Source organism: Akebia trifoliata, unplaced genomic scaffold, assembly GCF_017979445.1.
Source record: "Akebia trifoliata isolate Shusen 1 unplaced genomic scaffold, ASM1797944v1 Contig01351_ERROPOS1984962, whole genome shotgun sequence".
NCBI classification, from domain to species: Eukaryota; Viridiplantae; Streptophyta; class Magnoliopsida; order Ranunculales; family Lardizabalaceae; genus Akebia; species Akebia trifoliata.
The window spans coordinates 82,945-106,233 of record NW_028237681.1 but is presented as its reverse complement, the minus strand read 5'-3'; the positions used below and the strand labels follow the sequence as shown (position 1 = coordinate 106,233).

The window sequence follows — 23,289 nt, the reverse complement described above, 5'->3', positions numbered from 1 at the left end:
GTTTCAAGCCTATTTTTATTGTATGCATTTTAAATACAAAAATGGTTAATTAACTGACATATTCTTATCTAGACGTATGTTTGGCTCTTGATTCTTATTAATTTAGATACTTTGCATTCTTGAATTTGCTATTCAAATGGTTGATTGTTGTTGTTTTCATTCGTTTGTTATTATTTATAGAATAATTAATGCATGTTTCTTATGATTTTGCAATAATTCCTTCGAATCTTGTAATCATAGAATTATTTGCCTAACTTTCTCCAATGTATTGAGTATACCTTATGTTCTCATTAAATAATGAACAATGTTTTTCATTAACTATTTCACTTCTCTTAATGCAATGAATTTGTCCAGTGCCACTAATGCAGACAAATATGATATCTAGTTTTAGTCACCCTCGAGACAGAACTATTGTGAGTCGACATGAGATTTCAAACCATGAGCATAATTATTGCTTTTTCATTGAAGTTGAATCATTAATTTTTCCTACTTATAATAATATCTTGAGAAATTTTGATTGGATTATTGAAACAGACATACTTTTAACTACTGTTTTTCAACTCTTCAATATAGGTTGGCCAACAAACAAAGAAAAATAAAGTGAACAGCATTCAGACATACATCCATATACTAAAATACAGCTCTGTTTCCATTTTCTTTCAGCCTGAACAGATTCCAAGCCTACCATTGCCAGGTCATTTGTCCAAACAACAGGGCAGAGTAAGAAATATTTCCAACTTTTGGTGGTTTTTGCAAGTTGTTGAGTTTGCTTTGTTTCAGATTTGTCCTTCATGATGCTTTATTAGTTGATCTATAATTTTGTTTTGGTTTTTGTTTTTTGTTTTTGTTTTTGCTTCTTCTTTTTGTTTTTTGTTGGATCCTTCTGAAGCTGGTTTTGTGCATATATTAAAACTTTCTTTGTATTTGTGTTTTTTAGCTTATATTGACAGACCAATTTTTCATTATAGTACTAATTTTATGTGGAATAAAATATGGTGTTTCGGGTGTAAATAATCATTATATCTTTTCAATGACTGCACTCCCTTCCATTTCTGCTCCATAAAAGCTCTTTGAATTTGTGACTTACCCATGCAAAAAATCTTTTCGAGTTCTGAAAGAGTGAGTTATGAAGGCACCCCATTTTCTACCAATCTTACAACTTGCTTCCCGTTGTTGGCATTTTTCAGTGATGAACAATGATTCTCTTAACCTTCCGAATAATCTTTGAGAGATAACTTTAGGTACCCAAAACCATTTCCTAATCAGAAAAATATGTCCCTTCAAATGCATCTACATTATATGTCATATTAATCACACTTAAATTTTAGATCCATGAACTTGATTGAGAAATTGGGTCGGTCTCTGGATCTGAAATTCGGGATGTGACACTTTACCATGGCCTTCTTTCTACTAGAGACTAAGGGATAACAAAATATCCTCATCTTCTCCCTCATACGAAAACTGACCCGTGGACACGACTCGAAATAGGATAGGAAATCAGTGGGTAATGGGTTTTGGGTTATAATAGTGTTGAGCTGCTTACATGATATTATTAAACGGGTCTGCGTCTAGGTTAGATATGTAAACCCACTAAACCTATTTTAACAAGTTTAGTTATTATCTCATTAACGTGTTATTTTAAATCATAAAACATGGAAGGTATCTCAAATATCAATAATTATTTAAGGATTTTTAAAATTACTTATTTTTACTAGAATTTTGTGAAACTTTTTCGTTTTTTTTTTTCTTTTTTTTTTTTGTTCAAATTTTATAAAATATAAAGGATGTTTTAAGATTTGTTTCAAATAATTAAGGGTTGAAATTTTAGTTAGGGGAAGAAAAATACTTTCCTTACTAATTTAGTAAGAAAGTTTCTTTGCTGCATTACCCTTTGGCACTCGAAAACATGATCCGATGCCACATTGATATAGAGGACAAAATTCTAAGAACTTTGGATGATTTTTTTCAGAAGATAATTAATTTATATCTTGTGGTACTTAATTTAGGGCTGTCCATGGATTGGGTGTTGATCGGATTGGGGTTGATCCAATAAGGATTGGATCGGATTTTTATCAGAACTCAATATAATATTCAAATCCCATCCATTAACAATTGGATCGGGTCCAGATCGGGTCAAATCTGATTTTATATACAAAATCTAAATAAACGTCATACATCTCAATATATATAATATAATTTACCTACTTTCTAACATATTATTGGATCTGGACATGATTGATCCAGATCCAATCCAATAAGATATCGAATCGGATCCTTAATGGAATCCAAAATATTGATCCAGACCCGAAGTTATCGGATTCTGGGTCTGATCCGATCCATTGACAGTCCTAAGTTAATTTCCATTGGTAGATATTGGTTTATGGATGTGTGACTTTATTTTAAGTAACGATATTTTATTTTTGGTGGTGAAAATGAAATTTAATTTTTTCAATTAAGATTATAATTTTCCTTAAAAAAAAAAAAAAAAATTGTTTTTGTGTTTGGTGGGGGAGCCAAGATTCTGTACTGTTGATTGAGTATGGAACTAGTAAAATACAATCTTTAGGTAATCATATATTTTCCTAGAAATTTAAATTCCAGGGGAATGTTATTTTCCACCTTAGCATGGAAAATGAATTTCAACACCTATACTTTCTTCCGACCACCCAATGTTAGTCTCGTATGATTATCCCAACCCCAAAAATAAAATCCATAGTTTTAAAACTCAAGAACTCTACTCGACTCGGATATCAATTGAGTCAAGTCAATCATTCACCAGTCAACTTGAATGAGTCAAATACAATATATTAAAATTATATATATAATTTTTACTATTTTAAAATAAATAATTTTTTTTTTCTTCAGAAAACATAGATCGCCAAATAACTCATCAATATTTTGACCGAATTAGGTGCATTTTCAAATTGACTTTGCCGAGTTGACTCAAGATTTGTCATTGAAATACTTCTAAATCCAATGAAGTCGATTCAATCGAGTCTGAAGATGCTAAAATCAACCAACTTTTTATATAATATATATTCCTAGGTGCAATTGAGAAACAAAATTTTACATTTTTATTTTTTCGTGATTAATTTCCCAAGGAATTCAAGGAAATTGAATTCTTGGCAATCATACAGGTCTTGATGTGTTTTTTTTGTTTTTTTTGAATCACTTAAAGAGTCTCTTGAAGAAGACAATGGTTCAAATATTCATCAAAACCTGTATAAATTACGTTTTTCTAACGTAGTTTAAATTCTCGTTCAACATAAAGAAAGTATGTATTTTAAAAGCTAATCAACATTAAATCATTTGAACAATATATAAGTGAGCAACAATAGATATTGGAAGCGATCAACCATATATATGTACTATGTAGCAGTATTTTAAAAGGAAAAATTATTTAATAGTCTCTGACACTAACTTTTCTTCCAATTTGATCCTTGACTTTCGCGGGTTATCAAAATTGTCCATTTAGTAAATCCCTCTTTTCAAAATAGTCCTTGAACCTCACTCTCGACATTTCTCATGTTTGAAATGTTGAAATTGTCCTAATCATTCAAACTCATCATTTTAGTCCCAAAAATTAGATTTTTGATATCCTAGTTGAGTTTTGGAGGTTCCATTCTGATGAAAAGGATTCGAGAAAAAAGAAGTCATTTTCAAGGGTTTTTTTTTTCATTTTTTTAAGCATTTTGAATATGTATCTTAAAAAATTAGGATTTTTCAATTGTTTTGCTACCTTTTTGGATGAAAATCATTCAATGATGATTTTTTTTGTTTGAAATCATCTACACAAGTCATCATGTTAAGTTTTAAGTCAATCTTTCCATGTATTTTAGTTGAAAAAATTCGAAGAAAAAAAATGAAATTGGATGGGTTTTATAGTGTCAAGGTCGATAATTTTTCTATTTGAGTTCATTAGTTTTATTGTTGAGGTTGACGATTTTTTAGTTAATGTTGGCCTCACCAATATATATATATATTTAAATTGTTGACCTCAACAATAAAAAAAAATTGGTAACCTCGACAATAATTTAAAAAAAAAATTTGTTGACTTCGACAATAAAAATATTGAACTCAAAAATAAAATTTGTTGACTTCGACGATGTAAAACCCACTTGTTCTCATTTTTTCAGTGTTTCCAACTAAAATACATGAAAAGATCAACTTAAAACTTTACATAACAACTTGTGTAGATGATTTCAAACCAAAAGAACCATCCTTGATCAATTTTCATCCAAAAAAGAAGTAAAAGAATTGAAAATAGTTTCTTCTTCCTTCTCAAATCGTTTTCATCTTATTGGAGTCTCTAAAACTCAACTAGGATGCCGGAAATCCAATTTTGTTAGACGAAAATGGGGAGTTTGTATGGTTAGGATAATTTCGACATTTCAATCGTGAGAAATATCTAGAGTGGGTTTCAAGAACTATTTTGAAAAGAGAGATTTAATAAATAGATTATTTTGATAACCCGCAAAAGTCAAGGACTAAATTGAAAGAAAAGTTAATGCCAAGGACTATTAAGTTATTTTCTCTATTTTAAAACTTAGATACCACACCATTGATCGGTCCGACTGGGTCAAACCAGACCTACAAGTATTCACAGGCCAAACCGATTGAAAAATCCATATTTACCCGATTGATGGGTCTACCCCTCCATATTTTACGGTTTTAGTGCATATTGAGATACACGCTGATGGCATGCCCCTTGTTACCAATTTGTTGTTTTCTTTGTGAATTTTTTTTTAATAAAAGTATTATTCTTCCAAATACAAATACTTGAATGATTCGAAAAACTTGTGTATTTTAATGAAAAATAAGTTACTATTGGAACTCCGTTCTCCTCCATCAGTTGGACTTTTCAATCTTTCTATCATCTCCACTCTCCAATAGTTCAATAAGGTAGGTCTTTCTCTCACTCTCTTTGGCAAATCGATTAAAAGAAATTAATATATCAGAATTAAAAACAATGAAGAAGTAAATCTAAAATCAAATCCATCTCTACAACTTCACATAGAAGAACTGAAATCAAATCAATTTATGCAACTCCTTGGATGTTTTTATATTGATTTTCCTTTATATTTTTCTTTCTCTTGATAGCAAGACTAGACACCTCTCTCTCTCTCTCTCTCTCATTTGAGTTCAAAGGATGTTCATATATCTTGTTGGAACTTTTTTTTAGTTTATTGACTATTGAATTTTTTCAATGATTGCTTGAGATATAAGTTATAAATATTTTAAATTAATAGTAGATGTTTCTAATTGTTCAGATCTTTTCAAAATATTATATTATTAAGAATTTTATAAGGATATTGTAAATAAAAGTAAATCTTTTATTGGATTTTTAGATTGATAATTAAATCGTCCTAATTGTTTGCTCAATTACCCAAATGGAGGAGGAATTAATTATTTTTTGAATTCTGATTTATTATATGTATGCCACATACTCTAGATTCTAAAATCTTAACTCACATAATTGAAAATCATTGGATCATGATACATAGGTTGACACCCTTTTTAAGCACTAGAACTATTTGTTCTGAATTTGTTAATAAAACATGTAAAAGGTATAAGCCACATATTTCCTATTTAGTGAATGTTTGACCAAATTTTTCACTTTCTTTTCTTTTCTTGCAATAAAAAATAATAAAAAAAAAAAAAAAACCGAGTACTCTTCGAAGCACTAAAAGTTTTACTCGAAATTGAAGAGCGATTATAGGAAGAAAAAAAAAAAAAAAATCTTACGACATTATTACCCTGAGTTTTATGTTTTATACATGAGTTAAAGTGGGGGGTAATAGATGTGTGTTACCAGGACTAATTTACAACGGGGCAGAGATTCACCACCTTCTCTCATGTAATTCCCTAGAGCTACATTTGCGTAGCCCTCAAACAAGTTGCATTTGCAGAGCTTTTACAATGATTTTAAAACAGATGAAAGGCAGCAAGATATACATGAGAATCTATTTATATAGCCCACACACATGATGATGATGACCCATGAAGCAAATACCGGCTTTCTTCCCTTATCTCCCAATAATTCCTACACTCAAAACCTCTTTATAAAGGACAACAGACAGCATCAGTTGCCCTTCGCTCGACGATATTTATAAATCATCATGGTGATCTCCGCCAATGCTTCTTCTTTGGATGCAACTTGAAAGGGCTCCAACTCTTTCTACGTTTCGAGGTCTCAGAGAAGAGGCCAGAGGCCAAGGCCTGCTGAAGCCACACCTCAAAGTCATCCTCTTCTTCCGTCATCTCAGCATCCAAATCCCATGCGAATCTGCTCGGGTTGGACCTTTGTGCCATCTTCTCCAAGCCAACCATGTTTACATGAAAGCTCGGGCGGTGGGTATTAGGCCTACAAGTCATTCCCTGTGTACAACAATTTTAATGGGTTTCTACGGGAGGAACCATAAGATGATATCATTTTTTGAGTTCAAAATCAATGAAGCCATAAGCTATGTTGAAGGTTCCATTTTACAAAATGATGCATGACAAAGAAACTTCTACGTTTCCATATTTATAAGCCTCAGTGAAGTAAAATAAATAAATAAAATGGCCATACCATCGAATAAAATACAAAGGGCATACCATCTTTTATTTATTTATTTGACTAGGTTTTTGTTCTTCCTGCAGTCAGCTGCATTACCACCCTTCTATCATGCAATTTTCCCCCATATCATCAATTCATACCATTCGATCAATGGACCACCCCTTCGACCATAGCATAAAATTGATATTAAAGGATCAACATTGCTACTTGGAGCTAGAATTTGGATGGCTTGAAGTAGATAACAATTGGCAAATTTTGATATACAAAGCAATTACATTATCTCAGAAACTGTTTACTTCCCAAAGGTTAATGTAATCAAATGGATGGCTAGGTTCATCCAATTGATATGAGGTCTGTGCAATGGCCCATCCAAGATGATGTCCTCGAATTTCTTTTGTCCGACAGAAAAATGAAGGGGAAAATATACATTTTTTTTACAAGGCTTTGCAAAACTTCATTCCACATTGTGTTTGATACTTATTCTCATTTTTGTCATTAAGTATAAAGGCAGATATTCAAGTCAGTAAGGGTTCCCATATCTTAAAAGCTCATGTCCAGACAAGGATACCCAGTGTTGCATAAATATATATATATATAGGGGGCGGTTCAAGGTACATATGTAAAAAAAATGGTTTTTCAAAATATGGGTTAGAAGTTTTCGATTGAGCTGATTTTTTGCGAGGATGGTCACTATGATGAGAAGAAACTTCTAAATCCATCAAAAGTGATTTACAAATTATTGGCAAAAATTATCAACAAATCGACGGTCCACATTCTAAATCACTTTTAATGGGGTTAGAAGTTTCAGATTGGACTTTTTTTTTTCGGATGATCTTCCCATCATAGAGATCATCCTCACAAAAAATCAGCTCAATCCGAAAATGTTACATTGTTTTTACATATGTCCCTTGATCCTGACCCAATATATATATATATATATATATATATATATATATATATATATATATATATATATATATATATGTATGTATGTATATTTTAATGTTAACTTGGAAATTTATGGTTATTTTTCCCTCTTATCAGACTATGGATTACTCGAGGAAAATTGAGGTTGATGCCAGATATCAAATTTTTTTCTCCTCTTCTGCTATACCACCTATTCATAGGGTGAAAAACCAGCATAATATATATGACTAGAGGCATATTATCAGCTTGTGTAATAAAAGAGATGAACAACTGACCTGACAAGTGGCCCACTCCGACACATCAAAGATCTTGCTCTCAGCACAAACAAAGGCACGCGGAATTTCCACCTGGAAGGAAAGGGACGAATTTTTAAATACATCAAGGGTCAGTGAACTTCACACCACACACAATTAGACTGAATGTACATTATTGATAGTAGATGCAGTACGTAAAGCAAATCTTTTCCTCCATGACATGGTGAAAAACAACCAGAAAAGACAAAAGTTAGAAAAAAAAATTTGGAGCTTCTATTGTCACACCAACTTTTACTAACGGCACCCCCAAGATGTGTTAATTCTTTGGTGATTTAAATATGAATTGGGGTAGCGTTAGCAAAAGTTGGTGTGGCAATAGAATCTCTCAAAATCTAACATCAGCATGCACAATAATTGAGTGTTTTGCAGTACCATTGTACTGATTAAGCATTCTACCTTACAGTCTACTACGATGACATCCATACTACGCAAAACAAATAGGACTAATCAAAGCAAGATCCTCAATGGAAGGAAAATACCTTCTGAGGCCTTGACGTGACTAGTGAGCATCCATATTCAACCCATCCATCCCCATCCTTGGCTGGATGATATAGACAGCAATCCTGATGCGAAAAAAGAGTGATGTTATATAATGCTCAAAAAGAGTAAACAACTAATATTGTCGAATAAATTCAAAATTAGCCTAACCTTACACCACCGGGCCTTGGCTTTGGTTCTATTGGTGCATACCCATATATGTGAGTTCCCACACTTTGTGCATTGTATACGCCTTGACTCTTCAGATTGATAGTCAGCACCATCCTGCCAATTGTAAGAGATAGGTACTCTCATTCCTAATCATATAGGTATTGGCTACAAGACTACAAGTTGTTTCAAGTCAAGGGTGGAACATTGATATACTGACAAGTAAAATTGATTAATATTTAAATATTTTTCCCCACTTCTTTTAGTTTTCCTCATAGATGACAATAAAAGGGAAAAAAGTAAAGACCTACGCCAACAAGATAAAGCACAAAATGATACCTGCGGTGAACTGCCACGTGGCTTCTGACAGACAGTTCTCGATTCTTCCTTCCTCAAATGCTCATCATAGTCTTTCTTCTTCTCAGAATCTGAAAGAACCTGAAAAATCATCACCGTTACACATCACACAGAAAGGTCACCCCAGTTCTTGAAATCAAGGTCAAAAAAGGCACGGCATTGTGCACGTTTTTCGCCAGACACATCCAAGTTGACAAATCCAACACGGCAGTTTCTTTCTTTCTTCTTTTTGTTTCCTTTTTTTTTTTTTTTTTTCCTAAAAGGAGGATAGTAAATTTATTTAGTTGTTTTATATACAAATCTACTAATATCTATTAAGTTATTGAATATAAATATATCGTACATGGAGATGTTTATTTTACTTTAACAAATACGGTATATTCTTTAAAGATTTTGTATTTAAATGGGGTGGTCTTTTGTTAAATTATATCTAGGTAGGTCTTCTGAACCTCTTTTCTCTTAATGAAATTATATATATAGGGTCAGGTTCGGCAGCCAACATAAGGGAGCCAACACATTTGTCCTATATGGCTTAAAAGTTTCGGATTGGGCCGATTTTTTTTGTGGGAGTGATCTCTATGGTAAGAAGATCGACCTCACAAAAAATCAGCCCAATCTGAAATTTCTAACCCCCTCAAATATGGTATAGAAATTGTGGACCGTCGATTTTTTACCGAAAATTTGTAAATCACTTTTGATGGACCTAGAAGTTTCAGATTGGGCTGATTTTTTGTGAGGATGATGTCCTCACCATAGAGTCCATCCTCACAAAAAATCAGCTCAATCCGAAGCTTTTAAGCCATATAAGACAACATTGGCTGCCGAACGGAACGCCACCCATATATATATATATATATATATATATAAAGGCATATTCATTCCAATTTATAAAACAATTTAAGTTGAACATAGCTAAAAAATTTATATTATAATTTATGTGTATGAACATGATGGACTTCTTGAAGGATGTCAGACAGCTGATATGCATGAGGAAACCAACACGCAAGTCCATGCTATCATTACATAGCTTGAAATAGTAAAATTATCAATTTACATATACATGAAGCAAGTGGAAAGAAGATGGAAAAATTGCTACTTCTAATGCCAGAAACTTGCCTCATATGCGCAGTGAAGTTTTTTGAATGATTCACTTGCTAGTGGACTTCCCATATTTTTATCAGGATGCACAAGCATGGCCTATAGATGAAAGATAAGCCATGAGCAAAACAAGTGTTAACAGAGAATAAACAAAATAACTGACAGCATAATGGAGTTTAACCACAGTGCTATCTAAACTTTCACCACTATCACAACCACACCAATGGGTCCAGTTAGGACCAATTGTCCTTTTTTTTCCCAATGGCCCAAGAAAGCCGAATGGATTAAACTAATCATTCAATCCAAATGACTTTTGGTGAAGAACACTTCGGATTTGGAGTGCAGAATGGATGCAACAGAGTTGAGCGTACCTTTTTCTTGTATTCCTTCTTCAATAATATGGCATTTATGTTCTTGTTACGGGAAAATCCCAGTGCTTCATAATGATTCAAACTATTCAATATCCTCCTCATCTCATCAACTGAGTTTGCATCGGCTTTGATCACCCGGCCAGCAGAAGACTCTCTCTGAATATTCACAACAGTTGAAGTAGTAGATGCATTGCTTGATGATTTGCATGAGTGCAAGTTTTCAGCTTCTTCACTAGGAGCAGAACTTTCACAATCTCCTGAGAAGTCATCTTCTGTAACTGGTTCTGATTCTTTCTGTTCTTCTAAGTGTGTATCTTCACTTACATTTTCATATCCTTGGAGAAAGTGATTCAAGAGATCATTTGAAAAGAAAGCCAGGTTTATCGAGAGGAAAACTCCGAGCCAACCAACACGGACTTTAACACAATAAAGGGCATATGCAGTAGCCATTAAGACCACCAGCCGTGCATGATTTAATGAGAACAAATAACCTGTGTTTGCATGGTAAGTGTAATAACTGGTTTCAGTATCTAATCTAGAGAGCAATTGGGTTGGGGGTAAGATAAAGGATTAAATAGAATGAATTTCACAAAAATGAAAATAAAGACAATTAAGAAACAGATAAGATATGCCTATAGAAAAAAGACACAGACAAGATAGATTTAGTTTCCACCTTTTCTCAATAGACACATAGTTTTTTTTAATATTATTATTTCCCAATTCCACACATCCAAAACAGGAAAAAAGAAAGAAAGAAAAAAGGAAAAGAATTTGAGATTCTGTTGAAGAAATGGCAAAGAAAAATGAGGTAAAATAGAGAATTGAACTGGCACTAGAAAATGGCCAAGGAAGTCTTTTTTTTTTTTGTCAAGATGACTGTATGTACAATATAATATACCAATGGCGTATCAGCATACATTATACACCCGTAGGGTGGAACCCAGTAACTGATGGATCTCAACAGGGAGATCTACAGAGCAAGAGAAATGACTCAACCGGATGAGGATGCAAATGAGGATGGCATGGATTTAATCAGTTGATGAAATCCTAACTAGGATTCACGATTGTTATATTTTTATATGTTGAACAATAAAGACTTTGAATGTGTTATTGACCTATAGTTTAACATGGGATTTGATGATGTAGCATGAGACCACCGCTTAGTAGGACAATTACACAACCCTAACCAAAGCCCCATTTTTTCCTTCTTTTTTTTTTCTCAATTTTTCTGAATTTCCAAATTTCCCCTTGCCAACTTATTCCCGAACCCCGGTTTGGTGACTGATAAAAAGCCCAAGTCGGGAGCAATGGTTGGCCAACTTAGAATGCATGAGTACATATGTTTCTAATGTAGTTAAATGCCAAGATGAACCTTTATCGTGCCGCTAGGGAAATTCTTGGTATACTAGTGACAAGGAGAGGGATTGAACCTAATCCTGATCAAATTGAGGTCGGAATATCATTCTCATCTAGAAACAAAAGAAGTGCATAAGCTGACCTAAAGCATCCCACTCTTAAACCACTTTATCTCTCAGGCTTAGAAAAAGTGTATCTTTCTTTAATTGTTGGAAAGGTATTGTGAGGGGACTGAATTGTGTGAGGAAGCATTCAAACTATTAAAGGAGTATTTTGGTTGACCACCAATCCTTTCCTAACTAGAACCTCAGTTGGAAATCTACTTTGAGGCATTAGATTTTTCTAAGTTCGGTATTGTTCCGCACAAAGGAAGAGAAGTCAATGTGTTCAGTAGCAAGACTCTCCTGGACAAACACGTAATACTTAAGAACAAGAAGGTGGCCCTGGCATTGTTTACTCCAAACAAAATTTGTGATATATTTCTAGATACATGCCATTACATAATTATCGGATACCCCCAGAAGATCATCCTCAAGAAAACAGAACTCTTCAGAATAATTGCAAAATGGGCATGTGCAACTAGCAAAGTTTGGTATTCATTAAAAGTCAAGTATCACAAAAAAAGGGTAGGTAATCGAGCAGGTTACGGATTACAAGATGTCAATCTAAAGCTGGATAAGTACAAGTAGATCATGTATGGCTATTGATTAAGTCTTTATGCAGGTGATTTTTTAGTGTTGTATAGCTCATAACTGTGATGCAAGTGTTCAAGCGCTTACCTAATTGTTGTATGTCTTGTGATGGAAACACCTGTACCCCCTCTATCATAGATAGATGAGATATAAGTCTAAGTAGGGGTGTTCAACCGGGTAACCGGACCGAAACTGGTTTACCGGGTTTTAGTCTGGTTTGGGGGCAAACCGAGATGACCGATTCCGGATTCAAACCGGACCAGTGGACTGGGGGTGAACCCGAAAACCATGAAACCAGGTCCAAATTGGTCCGGATTTGACCCGAAATCCATAAATTTTGTATTTTTTTTTTTTGCATAAAATGCCATAAAAAAGCTATAAAAATCCAAATAAATACTCTTAAATTGAACATTAAATAATAATTTCAAACTAAAATTACAAAAATTGACAAATAAAAAAACTTATAAATAAGTTGGGTGTTACAAATTGGGTTGAAGAGTCTATATAATAAAGTTAGGAGTGAAGAAGAAAAGTAAAAAAGTGTGGTGTAGGTCGATGGGACAATTGTCCAACTACAAAACTGTAGTTAAGGGGACATTTATCCCCAACTCAAAAAACACAAAATTGTAGCAACTCAATTATATTTTATTATATAGATACAGTTCGTCCGTGCTACAGCACAAACATCCTCTCTCGGGTTAGGGAGTAAAAGCATAAAAAATAAAGTTGGACAAGTATTATTGAAAAAATTTAAGGCTGAACGGGTACAAGATAAAAACAATAAAGTGGGTTAAAGGTGTAAAAGAGGAAATATAAGAAAGTTATAAGGGTGAAATGTATAAGAAAATAAAGTGGATCCCACAAAACTAGAGCTTGATGAGAGAGTTGAAGGGGTAAAAGGAAAAAAAATAAAGTTAGAAGGGTATTATTAAAGAATTTTGAGGTCAAAGGGGTAAAAGATGAAAAATAATAAAGTAAATTAAAAGGAATAAAAGAGGAAATATTGTAAAGTTAGAAGGACTGAAGAGAAAAGGAAATAAAGTGAGCCCCACAAAACTATAGTTTAATTGGAGGTTTATCCACACACACAAAAAAATGTAGCATTGTGGCCCTAAAACCGGGTTAAGGAGGTAAACATGGAAAAAAATAAAGTTTGAGGGGTATTATTAAAAAAATGAGATTAAAAGGATAAAAGATGAAAAATAATAAAGTGGATTAAAGGGGTAAAAGAAGAAATATAGTAAAGTTAGAGGAGATTAAGAATAAATGAAATAAAGTGGGTCCCAAAAAACTATAGCTTGATGGGAGGTTTATCTTCGTTGGATTTGTTTCCCACAAAAGTGGGCCCCACCATTGCTATTAAAAAATTTGAGGTTAAGAGCTAAAAACTAATAAAATGGGTTAAAAAACATTAAATTAGAGGGAGTGAAAGGCAAAAACAAAAAAATGCGGTGTAAGTTCGAGGAGACATTTGTCCAACTACAAAATTGTAGTTGAGGGAAAATTTATCCCAAACTCAAAACACACAAAACTGTAGCAACTCGGTTGTGTTTTACAATATATATATACAAAGGTAACATTTGAATAATTACTTGAGTCTCACGACTCCCAAGTCCAAACAACATCCATGTTTTATATATATCTATGAAGTAACGTTTAAAAAGTATTTGTCAGTCACTTGAGTGTCACTACTTCCAACAGCACATTGCTCACAATTTTAAAATTTTAAAAAATGTCAAATCGATCTCAAAATCACTGAAGTAGTACAAAGCGGGTAAAATATTAGGTTCACGGGTTTCGGTCCGATTCCGAGTTCAGTCAAGTTTCAGGCACCTAACTCAAGACCGAACCTATACCCATCGAGTTGGTCACAGTCCAGGTAAGAAACCAGTTTCGGATTTTTGGACACCCCTCAGTCTAAGGATTTGGAAGTGTTCTTGTTGCAAAACTCTAGAGTTGTGGTACGTTGTTTTCTAGACTAGTGTGATGGTGTCTTCTTGAAGAATGACTGATTAGTGAGAATCTACTGTTCTGAAAGGAACAATGAGATTCTACTCCATAACTTCCTATCTATATCATATTCTTAATGGTGCGATTCTATCATTGGACCAAAGCTTGGATTACTCTAGTTTTCTTCCAATTAACACACTTCTGATTAGGGGTGTTCAATAAATCAAGAACCGATAGCCCGAACTATATTTTTTAACCCGAAAACCAGGCCAGAACTGGTTTCTTACTTGGACCGTTACCAACCCGATTTGTATAGGTTCGGTCTTAGGTTAGGTGCCTAAAATCGAACCAAAACCGAAATCGGACCGAACCCGTGAACCTGATTTTTGACCCACTTAGTACAACTCCAACAATCTTGAGACCATTCTGACATTTTTTTTATTTTAAAACCATAGGAGTGTGTTGTTGGGAGCCATGACACTCAACTGACCGACTCTAAGTGCTTATTCAAACATTACTAGAAAAAATTGTGGGCAAAATTCTAGACAAAGTTGTCTAATATGGCTAAAAAGTTTCGAAATGGGCTGATTTTTTGTGAGAATGATCTCTAGGGTGAGATCATCCTCACAAAAAATCATTCAATTCCAAAACTTCAAACCCCATGAAAAGTGGTTTACAAACTAATGGTAAAAATTGACGGTCCATGATTCTTCAACATGTAAACTAGGGTTAGAAATTTCATAATGGATTGATTTTTCTTGAGGATGATCTCCTCACCATAGAGGTCAACGTCATCCTCACAAAAATCAGGCCATTCCGAAACTCGTAGCACATATAAGACAAAACACGTCGTCTAGAACTTTGTCTACCGAAACCGACTTTACATATATAAAACATGGAAACCCGTGATTATATGAAATTTGAAAAAAAAAAAAAATTATAAAAGTAAATACAACGGTAAAATTCAACTACTCATGTACTTTATATTTAAAACTACCATACTTGTTAGAACTTAGAACCACCATAAAAATGGCTAAGGACTAAGACATAACATCATCAATCTCTCATATTCTCATACACACACACACTCTCTCTCTCTCTCTGAACTCTCAAGAACTCAAATATCTAGACATCAAGATCAAGACTTTCAAGTTTCAATCTCTCTCTCAACTCTCAAGAACTCTAGCATCCAGACATCAAGATCAAGACTTTCAAGTTTCTATATCTCTCTCAACTCTCAAGACATCAAGATCATATTAGTGCAACTATAGTTCTTAAGTTATATTATTTAGTACAACTCTCGACATCCAGGTTTGATTGTTCAAATTCATTGTATTATATTTTCTTAATTATTATAATTTTTTATTTATAAAATGGATAGGGGGCATTTGCAAAGAATATGAAAGGAAGTAAATGAATAAGGAGAAGAATTGAAATTTATAATTTGTAACACCCAACTTATTTACAAGTTTATTTTTCAATTTTTTTAATTATTATTCAATCTTTGAAATTTTAGTTTGAAATTATTATTCAATTTTTATAGTTTTTTTTTTTTTGGCATTTTATGCACACAAAATAATGCAATTTTTACAAATTTTATGGATTTCGGGTCAAAACTCGAATTGGTTTGAACCCGGTTTCACTGTTGTTTAGGTTCACTTTCAAACTACCGGTCCAAGTTGAATCCGAAACCAATCAGCTAGATCTAAGTTTCAGTTTACCCCCAAACCAGACTAGAACCCCTGAACTTGGTAAACCATTTTGGTCTGGTCCAGGTTACTCAGTTGAACAAGGTCTCAAATCATTTCGTTGTGTCAGTTTTTCCAAAACCCAAAGCATAATGAATTGGAATTGAAACATTCGGAATGTTCCAAAACATTTTTTAATATAAATAAAAATAAATTATTGAAAGAAAATAGGGTAAAGATGACTTCTGATTATAAGGAAACTTATCAAAAGGAGCAAAAAAGACAACCCTAGCCTTCCTCTAGATTACAAATGTTCTCCCATCTAGCAACAAAGTCCTCAAAAAGACTCCCTTAAATTCTTTGAAGACCTTCCCCCAGAAAACAGCATTCTCAAGATTGATAAAATAATATCCTTCATTTGGAACTCTTTTCCTTCAAAAGTATGTCTATCACGCTCCCTCCACAGCCCCCAACATATGGCAAAGGGAAGAAGACTCCAACATAGGCGAAGGAACTGGCTATTGCTAGTAAATTCAGTATCAAGCTTGGAAGCCATAAAGGAGTAGCCCCACACCAACCAAGATTCAAACAACCCCTTAATTGATCTTGGAAAATTACCAACCACTCCAAAAAACCTAAGGAAGTGATACCATAGTTGTTGGGCACATGCGCAATGTATCAACAACTGATCTACCGTCTCTCCGTCCTTGAAACACATGAAACAACAACTCAGTTATTGAAAACCCCTTTTAATCAATTGATCCATTGTTGTGACTCTCCCCAAAGCAGCTAACCACACAAAATGGAAACTTTAAACGTAACCTTCACTCACCAAATGAAGCAAGCAAGGAAGCTGGCAAATCAGTACCATACATGGATCGCACAGTATAGACATCATCCATGGTACCATCCCACAATATGCGGTACTCAAAGCTAGTGCCAATCATCTCAGGGTCGAGCAATTCCAAAAGACTCACCACTCTACTCAACTCCCAATTGTTGAAATTTCCCTGACACCAAAATCCCATGACCTCTCTACCCTCGTCAATCAAGAAAAACTCAATCGACCTCCCTTCTTAGACGACATTTCACAGAAATCCGAGAAAAGCTCCATCAAGGACACATACTTGCACCATCTATCTTCTCAAAAATGAATCTTATTCCCCCTTCCCAATTTGAATTTCACCTTCCTACAGAATAGGGGTGTTCTTTTCAGAATACCTTTCCAAACTTCACAATTGAAAGCATCTTTAGCGTGTCCCCACATTCCCACCTGAACTCCTTCACCCCGTATTTATCCACCACCACACTCCTCCAAAGACTCCTCCTCGCCGAATCTCCATAACCATCTTGTCAATAACACCGAGTTCATAGTGGCAAAGCTCCTAAAGCCCAGTCCTCCATGATTTTTTGGCAAACACATCTTCCAACTAACCATATGATACTTTATTCTATCTACTTTATCATGCCAAAAAAAAATTCTTACAAATCCTATCCACCTTCAACTTCACACTTCAGGGCAAGCAAAAAAGTGAGAAGTAATAATTCGGTTAAACACATACATAGGTGCCTTGAATCATCGCATTTGAAGCAAATATAATAATATGACTTTTTTATTTGGTTAAATGAAACTTAGAAGCTATAAGATTTGTTCAATGGTTAACTGAGTAACGAAATATTGCAATTGAAATAGGGTTGGTGTAAACAATTTTAAGTTATTAAACACGACCACTCTTTGTCATTAAAATCATTTTAAAGTTATGGTGCACAAAAAAAATTTTGTTTATTTTTAATATATTTCTTTTTGTTATTACTTCTAATATATTTATTTTCCTACTTTAAGTTATAAAAAAAATTCTGATTTCGCTATAGCTAAATATTATATCATACATGTTAACAAGCATGTCCAAGTTTCAGGTCTCTAAAAGTTTTCATGTCAAGCATTGCATACCCATGTCAGACAGACATGCCAACGGGACTTTGTACATTATATGTAGTAATTTATTTGTCAGGTAGCAAACATTGGACTAGCAATAAATGTAAATGTCGACATCCAACCTTCAAAGTCGGTAAGGAAAGAAAGGGATACCATACCTCCAACTATAAACAGTGTCCCTGTTACCCAGAAGTTACCATACATCCACAACATCAAAATACCAAAGAACCCAACAATAAAGAGTCCAGGAGTGTAACCCAAGTAATGAATAGCACCTCCAGCAGCACCCTGAAACAATGAGTCCTACTGTCAGTATTGTTATGGATGACATTTTAAGAAAACCCAACTAGTAATGACAACAGCACCCAATGAAGCAGGTACTAATGATTAGACTTGATATATGACTGTTACTGTACGAACAACAGAAAGGAACTTTATTAATAAATAAAGGAAGAAAATAGAAATTTAGTTCTTTGTCTATTCAACATGAATAAATTTCTAAGGAAGCAAACAAAGAATTCTAGGTGCAGAGAAGCCATACAAAATCCAAACGTGGAAAATTTTACAGATGATCCACCTTGGTAAGTTGCTTACGGTTTCTTCTTTTATTTTTCTCTTCTCATTTGATTGCTAGTCAAATAGCTTAAGGAACATTTGGTTAGCATCCCAATTGTAAACCATAGTGCTGATCTAGTAGATAAGAAACAGGTCTCCATCAGATTTACATGAAGAAAGTCACTTTGAGGGAATGATTGAAATGTATGAGATAAGCCTTTGTCTTTTACTTGACATTCTTCAACCATAAGAAGAGATCAACAACATGTTATATACAATATTTGCAAAGTCATCCCTAATCAGAATTTCCAGATCCAACCGATAGTCATAAAGTCGGAGTACCGGTTTAAAAGAGCAAGGGAAAGCTTTAGAAAAAAGGGTAAAAACGATGTGGATATATCATGTGTGTTTATCTCTTTGATTTACAAACCACTGATACCACAATTCTGTAGATATATCATGGAAATTTTGGTTATAGACATTGTAGTTGAGTGGGGCCAAATATCCAACAAGGTGTCAACTACTTCACAAAGGAGATCATACCCAATTCACTATTTCCTATTTCATTTGGACATAAAAATCTGACTGGTGGTATTTGGTAAAAAAGCATTAGCAAATTCTCCAAAAATATGAGGGGATAAAATTTGACCGTCATCGTTATTCCTCAAGACTCCTCCCAACAACTCAAATCATGAATGTGAATCACACAATCACATTCACAAGAAAATCCAAAAAAGTGAAAGAAGAAGAGCAAAAGACAAGGAGGAATACAAAGAATTTGTTGATGAAGTTTGCCACCCTAAACCAGAAACTACATCTTGAAGCTTTAGCGAGAGACGATCCACTATTAACCAAATATTTCAAGTCTCCGTTACAAACCATGGCCTTTAGGCCTCTTTCATCTCTCCCCTCTCTTGTAATATAATTATTTAACATAAAAAAAAATTCCACGCTAAAGATTGCAAAAATCATCATTGGCTAACTTTTCAATTTAAATTCTTCTCATTATCAAATATATCAATTAGGTATATCGAACGAGAAGATACATATTCTGATCTCAAGATGAGTGCCAACCACCTCAAAATGTGTGATAGGCCACATAGAGATTTGCACTATGACAACAAGATACATAAGCTGATATAATTCTAGGGTATGCACACATCTCAAAATGACAAGAGTCTGATTTAGGTTAGGAATTTTTTTTATGCCCCAAAATAGCACCTCTTGGTGGTGAAAGCATGGTTTATCCAAGGTCCGCCTCCAAGAACATCAAATCTCTTTGCTTGAAACTAGACTTCTTTTCATGGGATTATGGGAAAGGAACAAAGATTAAGACAGAAAATGAATACTAGTTAATTAATTTAATTACATGGAAGTCAACCATAATAAATAAATGTTGTTGAAGTTTAGAACAAAAGATACTGACAGAGAAAACATACGTATTTAGATTATTAATTTGATGGATGTTGATTCAAAGAGTGACTAGTGTAAGAAAAAAACTAAGGAGGGAAGTTAGTACCCACCTGCAACCAGATTACATCAAGGATTAGCTTAGAAGCCCGTATCTATTTGATTTAATTATAAATGAAATAACCACTCATATTCAATGCAGATATCCTGGTGTATATCATTAGCAAATGATGTAACTAATTAGCTAACGTGAATAAATAGGCACATGACACGAAACCAAAACTCTAGAGTGCTACTTTAGAGTCCAATGGATTTAGAATAAATAGGACCAAGGCAACATATGGAGTTCAACTTTAGTAATGATGCATAGAAGAGAAGGAGCAATAAAAATTCCTGGCAAGGATATACCCTGAACAACCATTTTTGTTACCTTGGTTTCATAATTCATCGGGATTGAGAGATTGCAGGGAATGATGTCCTTGGAATTAGAGTTGGATGGTTACAATGGAAGTATGCTTCTTTGTTAAATGGAAGTGTGCTTCTTGAGTATTAATTGACTAATAACAATCAAATTAAAGGAAAAAATTTTAAAGAGTAAGACCAGATGCTATGCTTTATGGAGATGAATGATGAGAAATCAAGAAATTATCTATATATATATATATGGGGAGCAATCGGAGGCCCTAAAGAGAGCCAAATATTGTGCCAAACATTTTTCAAAACATGGGTTAGAAGTTTTGGAATGGGTTGATTTTTTGTGAGGATGATCTCTATGATGACAAGATCATCCAAATGAAAAATCAGTTCATTCCTAAACTTGTAACACTAATTTACAAGTTGAAGAATCGTGGACCGTCCGATTTTTGTAAATCACTTTTGATAGGGTTAAAAATTTCAGAACGGGCTGATTTTTGGTGAGGATGATCTCCTCATCATAGAGATCATCCTTGACTGATCAAAAATAAAAAGAGCATCCTCACAAAAAATCAGCCAATTCCGAAATTACTTTTTTTTTTTTTTTTTTTTTTGATAACGAAGGCTATACGGGCTAGCTTGCACGCATCTTGACTAGTCCCTACGCCCCACACACAGGCTATGGCTAGTGCCTGCTTGGTCCAAGCCAATGCGTGGCCACCACAGGAATATAGTTGGTGGGATTCGAACTTGAGACCAACTAGGGAGCAAACCTAATGATACCCAAGTCTACCACTCAACCATTATATATTCATAGATTGAAAACATAGCAGAAATTAGGATGCCAAGGTGGATGAATGAAAAGATTACAAAAGATAAAATTAGAAATCAATAGATTTGTAAACGGTTCCTAAAAATTATTTACATGATTTCCTATTAGTAGAAAGGGAATGCTGACCAAATGGTCCAGATCCTCCATGTGTATAACATGGTGATTAAAGCATTCAGGAAGAATAACATTCCATGCTACAACTAACAAAAGCAGCTCCGTTCATGCACACAAATAAAGTAAGACAATAATTTGGTAAGAGAAAGCTTTGGATAATTTCAGCAAGAGTCAATAAAATTGGGAAAACATCAGATAAATTAAAAAATAAAAATATTTTTTAAGTAAAAAAAAATATAGAAGTATTTCATATATTAAACGAGAAAAGAACACTATAAAATAATAAAGATAAAAATAATATGTGATCTTTCTAAAAAAATTCATCGATTGAATCATGAATTTTTTTTTAAATCATGATTTAATTAATGACTATTAAAATAATAATTTAACCACAATTTTTGCAACAACAAAAAAAATTCATAGTTTTTTTTGTCACCTTTGAGTACAAAACAATAACATGCAAACCCATCCCATGGAATGGTAGCTAATTTCATGAGCAAACCACTCTCCTCGCAAATCAGTTAGTCCTGGTAGAACTCAAGCATAATTTTCTCAGAAGGCATTTTAATATGCTTATACAATTCATTTTAATGTAATTAGAAGTTTCTGACACAACTTTCAAGAATGATTGATATAAAAAGCAGCAAAAAGACATAATCCATAGGTATTAGGGGACATACCAGAATCAGGATTACATACACCAGGCAAGATATCGACGTCAAACTAAGAAAGCAACTCCACATAATAATGAGCAATGCAGCAGAAGAAAGGCCAACCAACGACCTAAACCCTCGGACAACACAGTCCCTCCATTTTAACAACAGCAACAAAAGAAACTTTCCCAATTTCAAACTCCCACTATACAACATAGGCCAATGTCGATCAATCAAAAAGATTATCTTATCTTTGAAACAACTCACTGTTGTTCTTGTACTCGAGTACACATGCTTCTGTGACTGAAGCCATCTCCATCCTTGCTTGAACAGACCTATATCCTCCATCATAAAAAAAAAAACCCTAAAATCTTCTCATCGGTGGAAGAAACTTATCCGATTTACAGCAACGAAGATAAATCAAAATGTGACCAAAAAACCCATTTTCAAGAAACACTGAGATGCCACTTCTATCAATTAATATCAGCTGAACTGAATGAATCCATAAAGAAACTCGGTCACTCAAACAATTATCTTCTTGTCTTCATTTCACAATATTCGGTCACCATTAATGAATTTCACGAAGAATTCTTCAACAACAAAATCCATGAAAAAACTAAATTCGCATAAAAAAAAGAAAGACAGAAGCTGTTTCAGTCAAATCGAAGTAGATTGCTTCACATGTAAGTTTCCATAAAAGCAACTCTATTAATTTCTTTCCTTTATTTAACAAAAATACCAAGTTCCCTTTTAAAACCCTAGAAATTCCATTCGATCTGGTTTGTTTGTTCACATGTTCTTCTTCAATCTCAATAACGAGTGGTGAAGAGTACAAAAGCAGAGAAACCAATTAGATCTCGTGATTTACCTTTGAGAACACGGAGATTCTCTTGGAAACCCTAGAAATCCCTCGTCAAACTCTTACCAATTGAGCACAAATTGCCAACAAAGATAGAATAGGAAAAAAATAAGTAAAGTTGCTAGCTTTTTCAGGCAATGCTCGTGAAAAAGAAACAAAGAAAAAGTTTGTAGGGCTCCCTCAGAAAAAAAGAGCAGAAAGTAAAAGGCCTTAGAGAGAGAGAGAGAGATTGAGGAACAAAGTTTAGGGTATGGAGAATTGGAGTTGACTGAAATTATTAGGATTATAGCGTTAAAGAGAAGTCTGTTTGGTTATTTTTTTTCTTTTTTCTCAATATGTGAATGAAGTAGCTGGGGATGTCAATGGGTCGGTTTCGGTTCGGTCATTAAGGAATTTAAAATCATAATCATTATATTAGTTCAATTTCAATTCTTGTATGTTTCAAGTTCGATTCTAAAATAAATAGAATCAGAATTAGAATTATCAAAAATCATGGGATTTCGATTTTCAATAAACGAATGAGAAAAAAAATATTTTAAATCATTATATAAAAAAATTC

General features: G+C 33.8%; 2 protein-coding genes across 4 annotated transcripts in view; one reads left to right on the top strand and one right to left on the bottom strand.

Annotated features, from left to right (window-relative positions):
• Positions 1-738, top strand: part of LOC147380504 (WPP domain-associated protein-like) — a 28,939-nt gene extending 28,201 nt beyond the window's left edge. For 2 of the 3 annotated variants that reach the window (XM_086431630.1, XM_086431631.1), the window contains exon 6: positions 574-738. The gene's annotated coding sequence lies outside the window, so the exon portion shown is untranslated. The remainder of the gene's footprint in view (positions 1-573) is intronic. The other variant, XM_086431632.1, reaches the window with a different exon arrangement.
• Positions 739-5,672: 4,934 nt separating this feature from the next.
• Positions 5,673-22,989, bottom strand: LOC147380503 (uncharacterized). Its single transcript, XM_086431629.1, has 9 exons — positions 21,899-22,989; positions 18,052-18,181; positions 10,272-10,762; positions 9,919-9,999; positions 8,785-8,883; positions 8,449-8,562; positions 8,280-8,363; positions 7,762-7,833; positions 5,673-6,378 (listed from the first exon to the last, which is right to left on the bottom strand). The coding sequence occupies exons 1-9, from the start codon at positions 22,220-22,222 to the stop codon at positions 6,118-6,120; spliced, it is 1,656 nt and encodes a 551-aa protein (XP_086287755.1). The 5' UTR covers positions 22,223-22,989; the 3' UTR covers positions 5,673-6,117.
• Positions 22,990-23,289: the final 300 nt, after the last annotated feature.

What these genes read in the sequence shown, in the direction of transcription:
- LOC147380503 (XM_086431629.1), bottom strand. Translation starts at nt 22,222, where the DNA reads ATGATGGAGGATATAGGTCTGTTCAAGCAAGGATGGAGATGGCTTCAG. An exon ending in CCAAGGCCCGGTGGTGTAAG is followed by an intron (nt 8,364 to 8,448) that starts GTTAGGCTAATT and finishes TTTTCGCATCAG; the next exon opens with GATTGCTGTCTATATCATCC. An exon ending in CGGAGTGGGCCACTTGTCAG is followed by an intron (nt 6,379 to 7,761) that starts GTCAGTTGTTCA and finishes TGTTGTACACAG; the next exon opens with GGAATGACTTGTAGGCCTAA.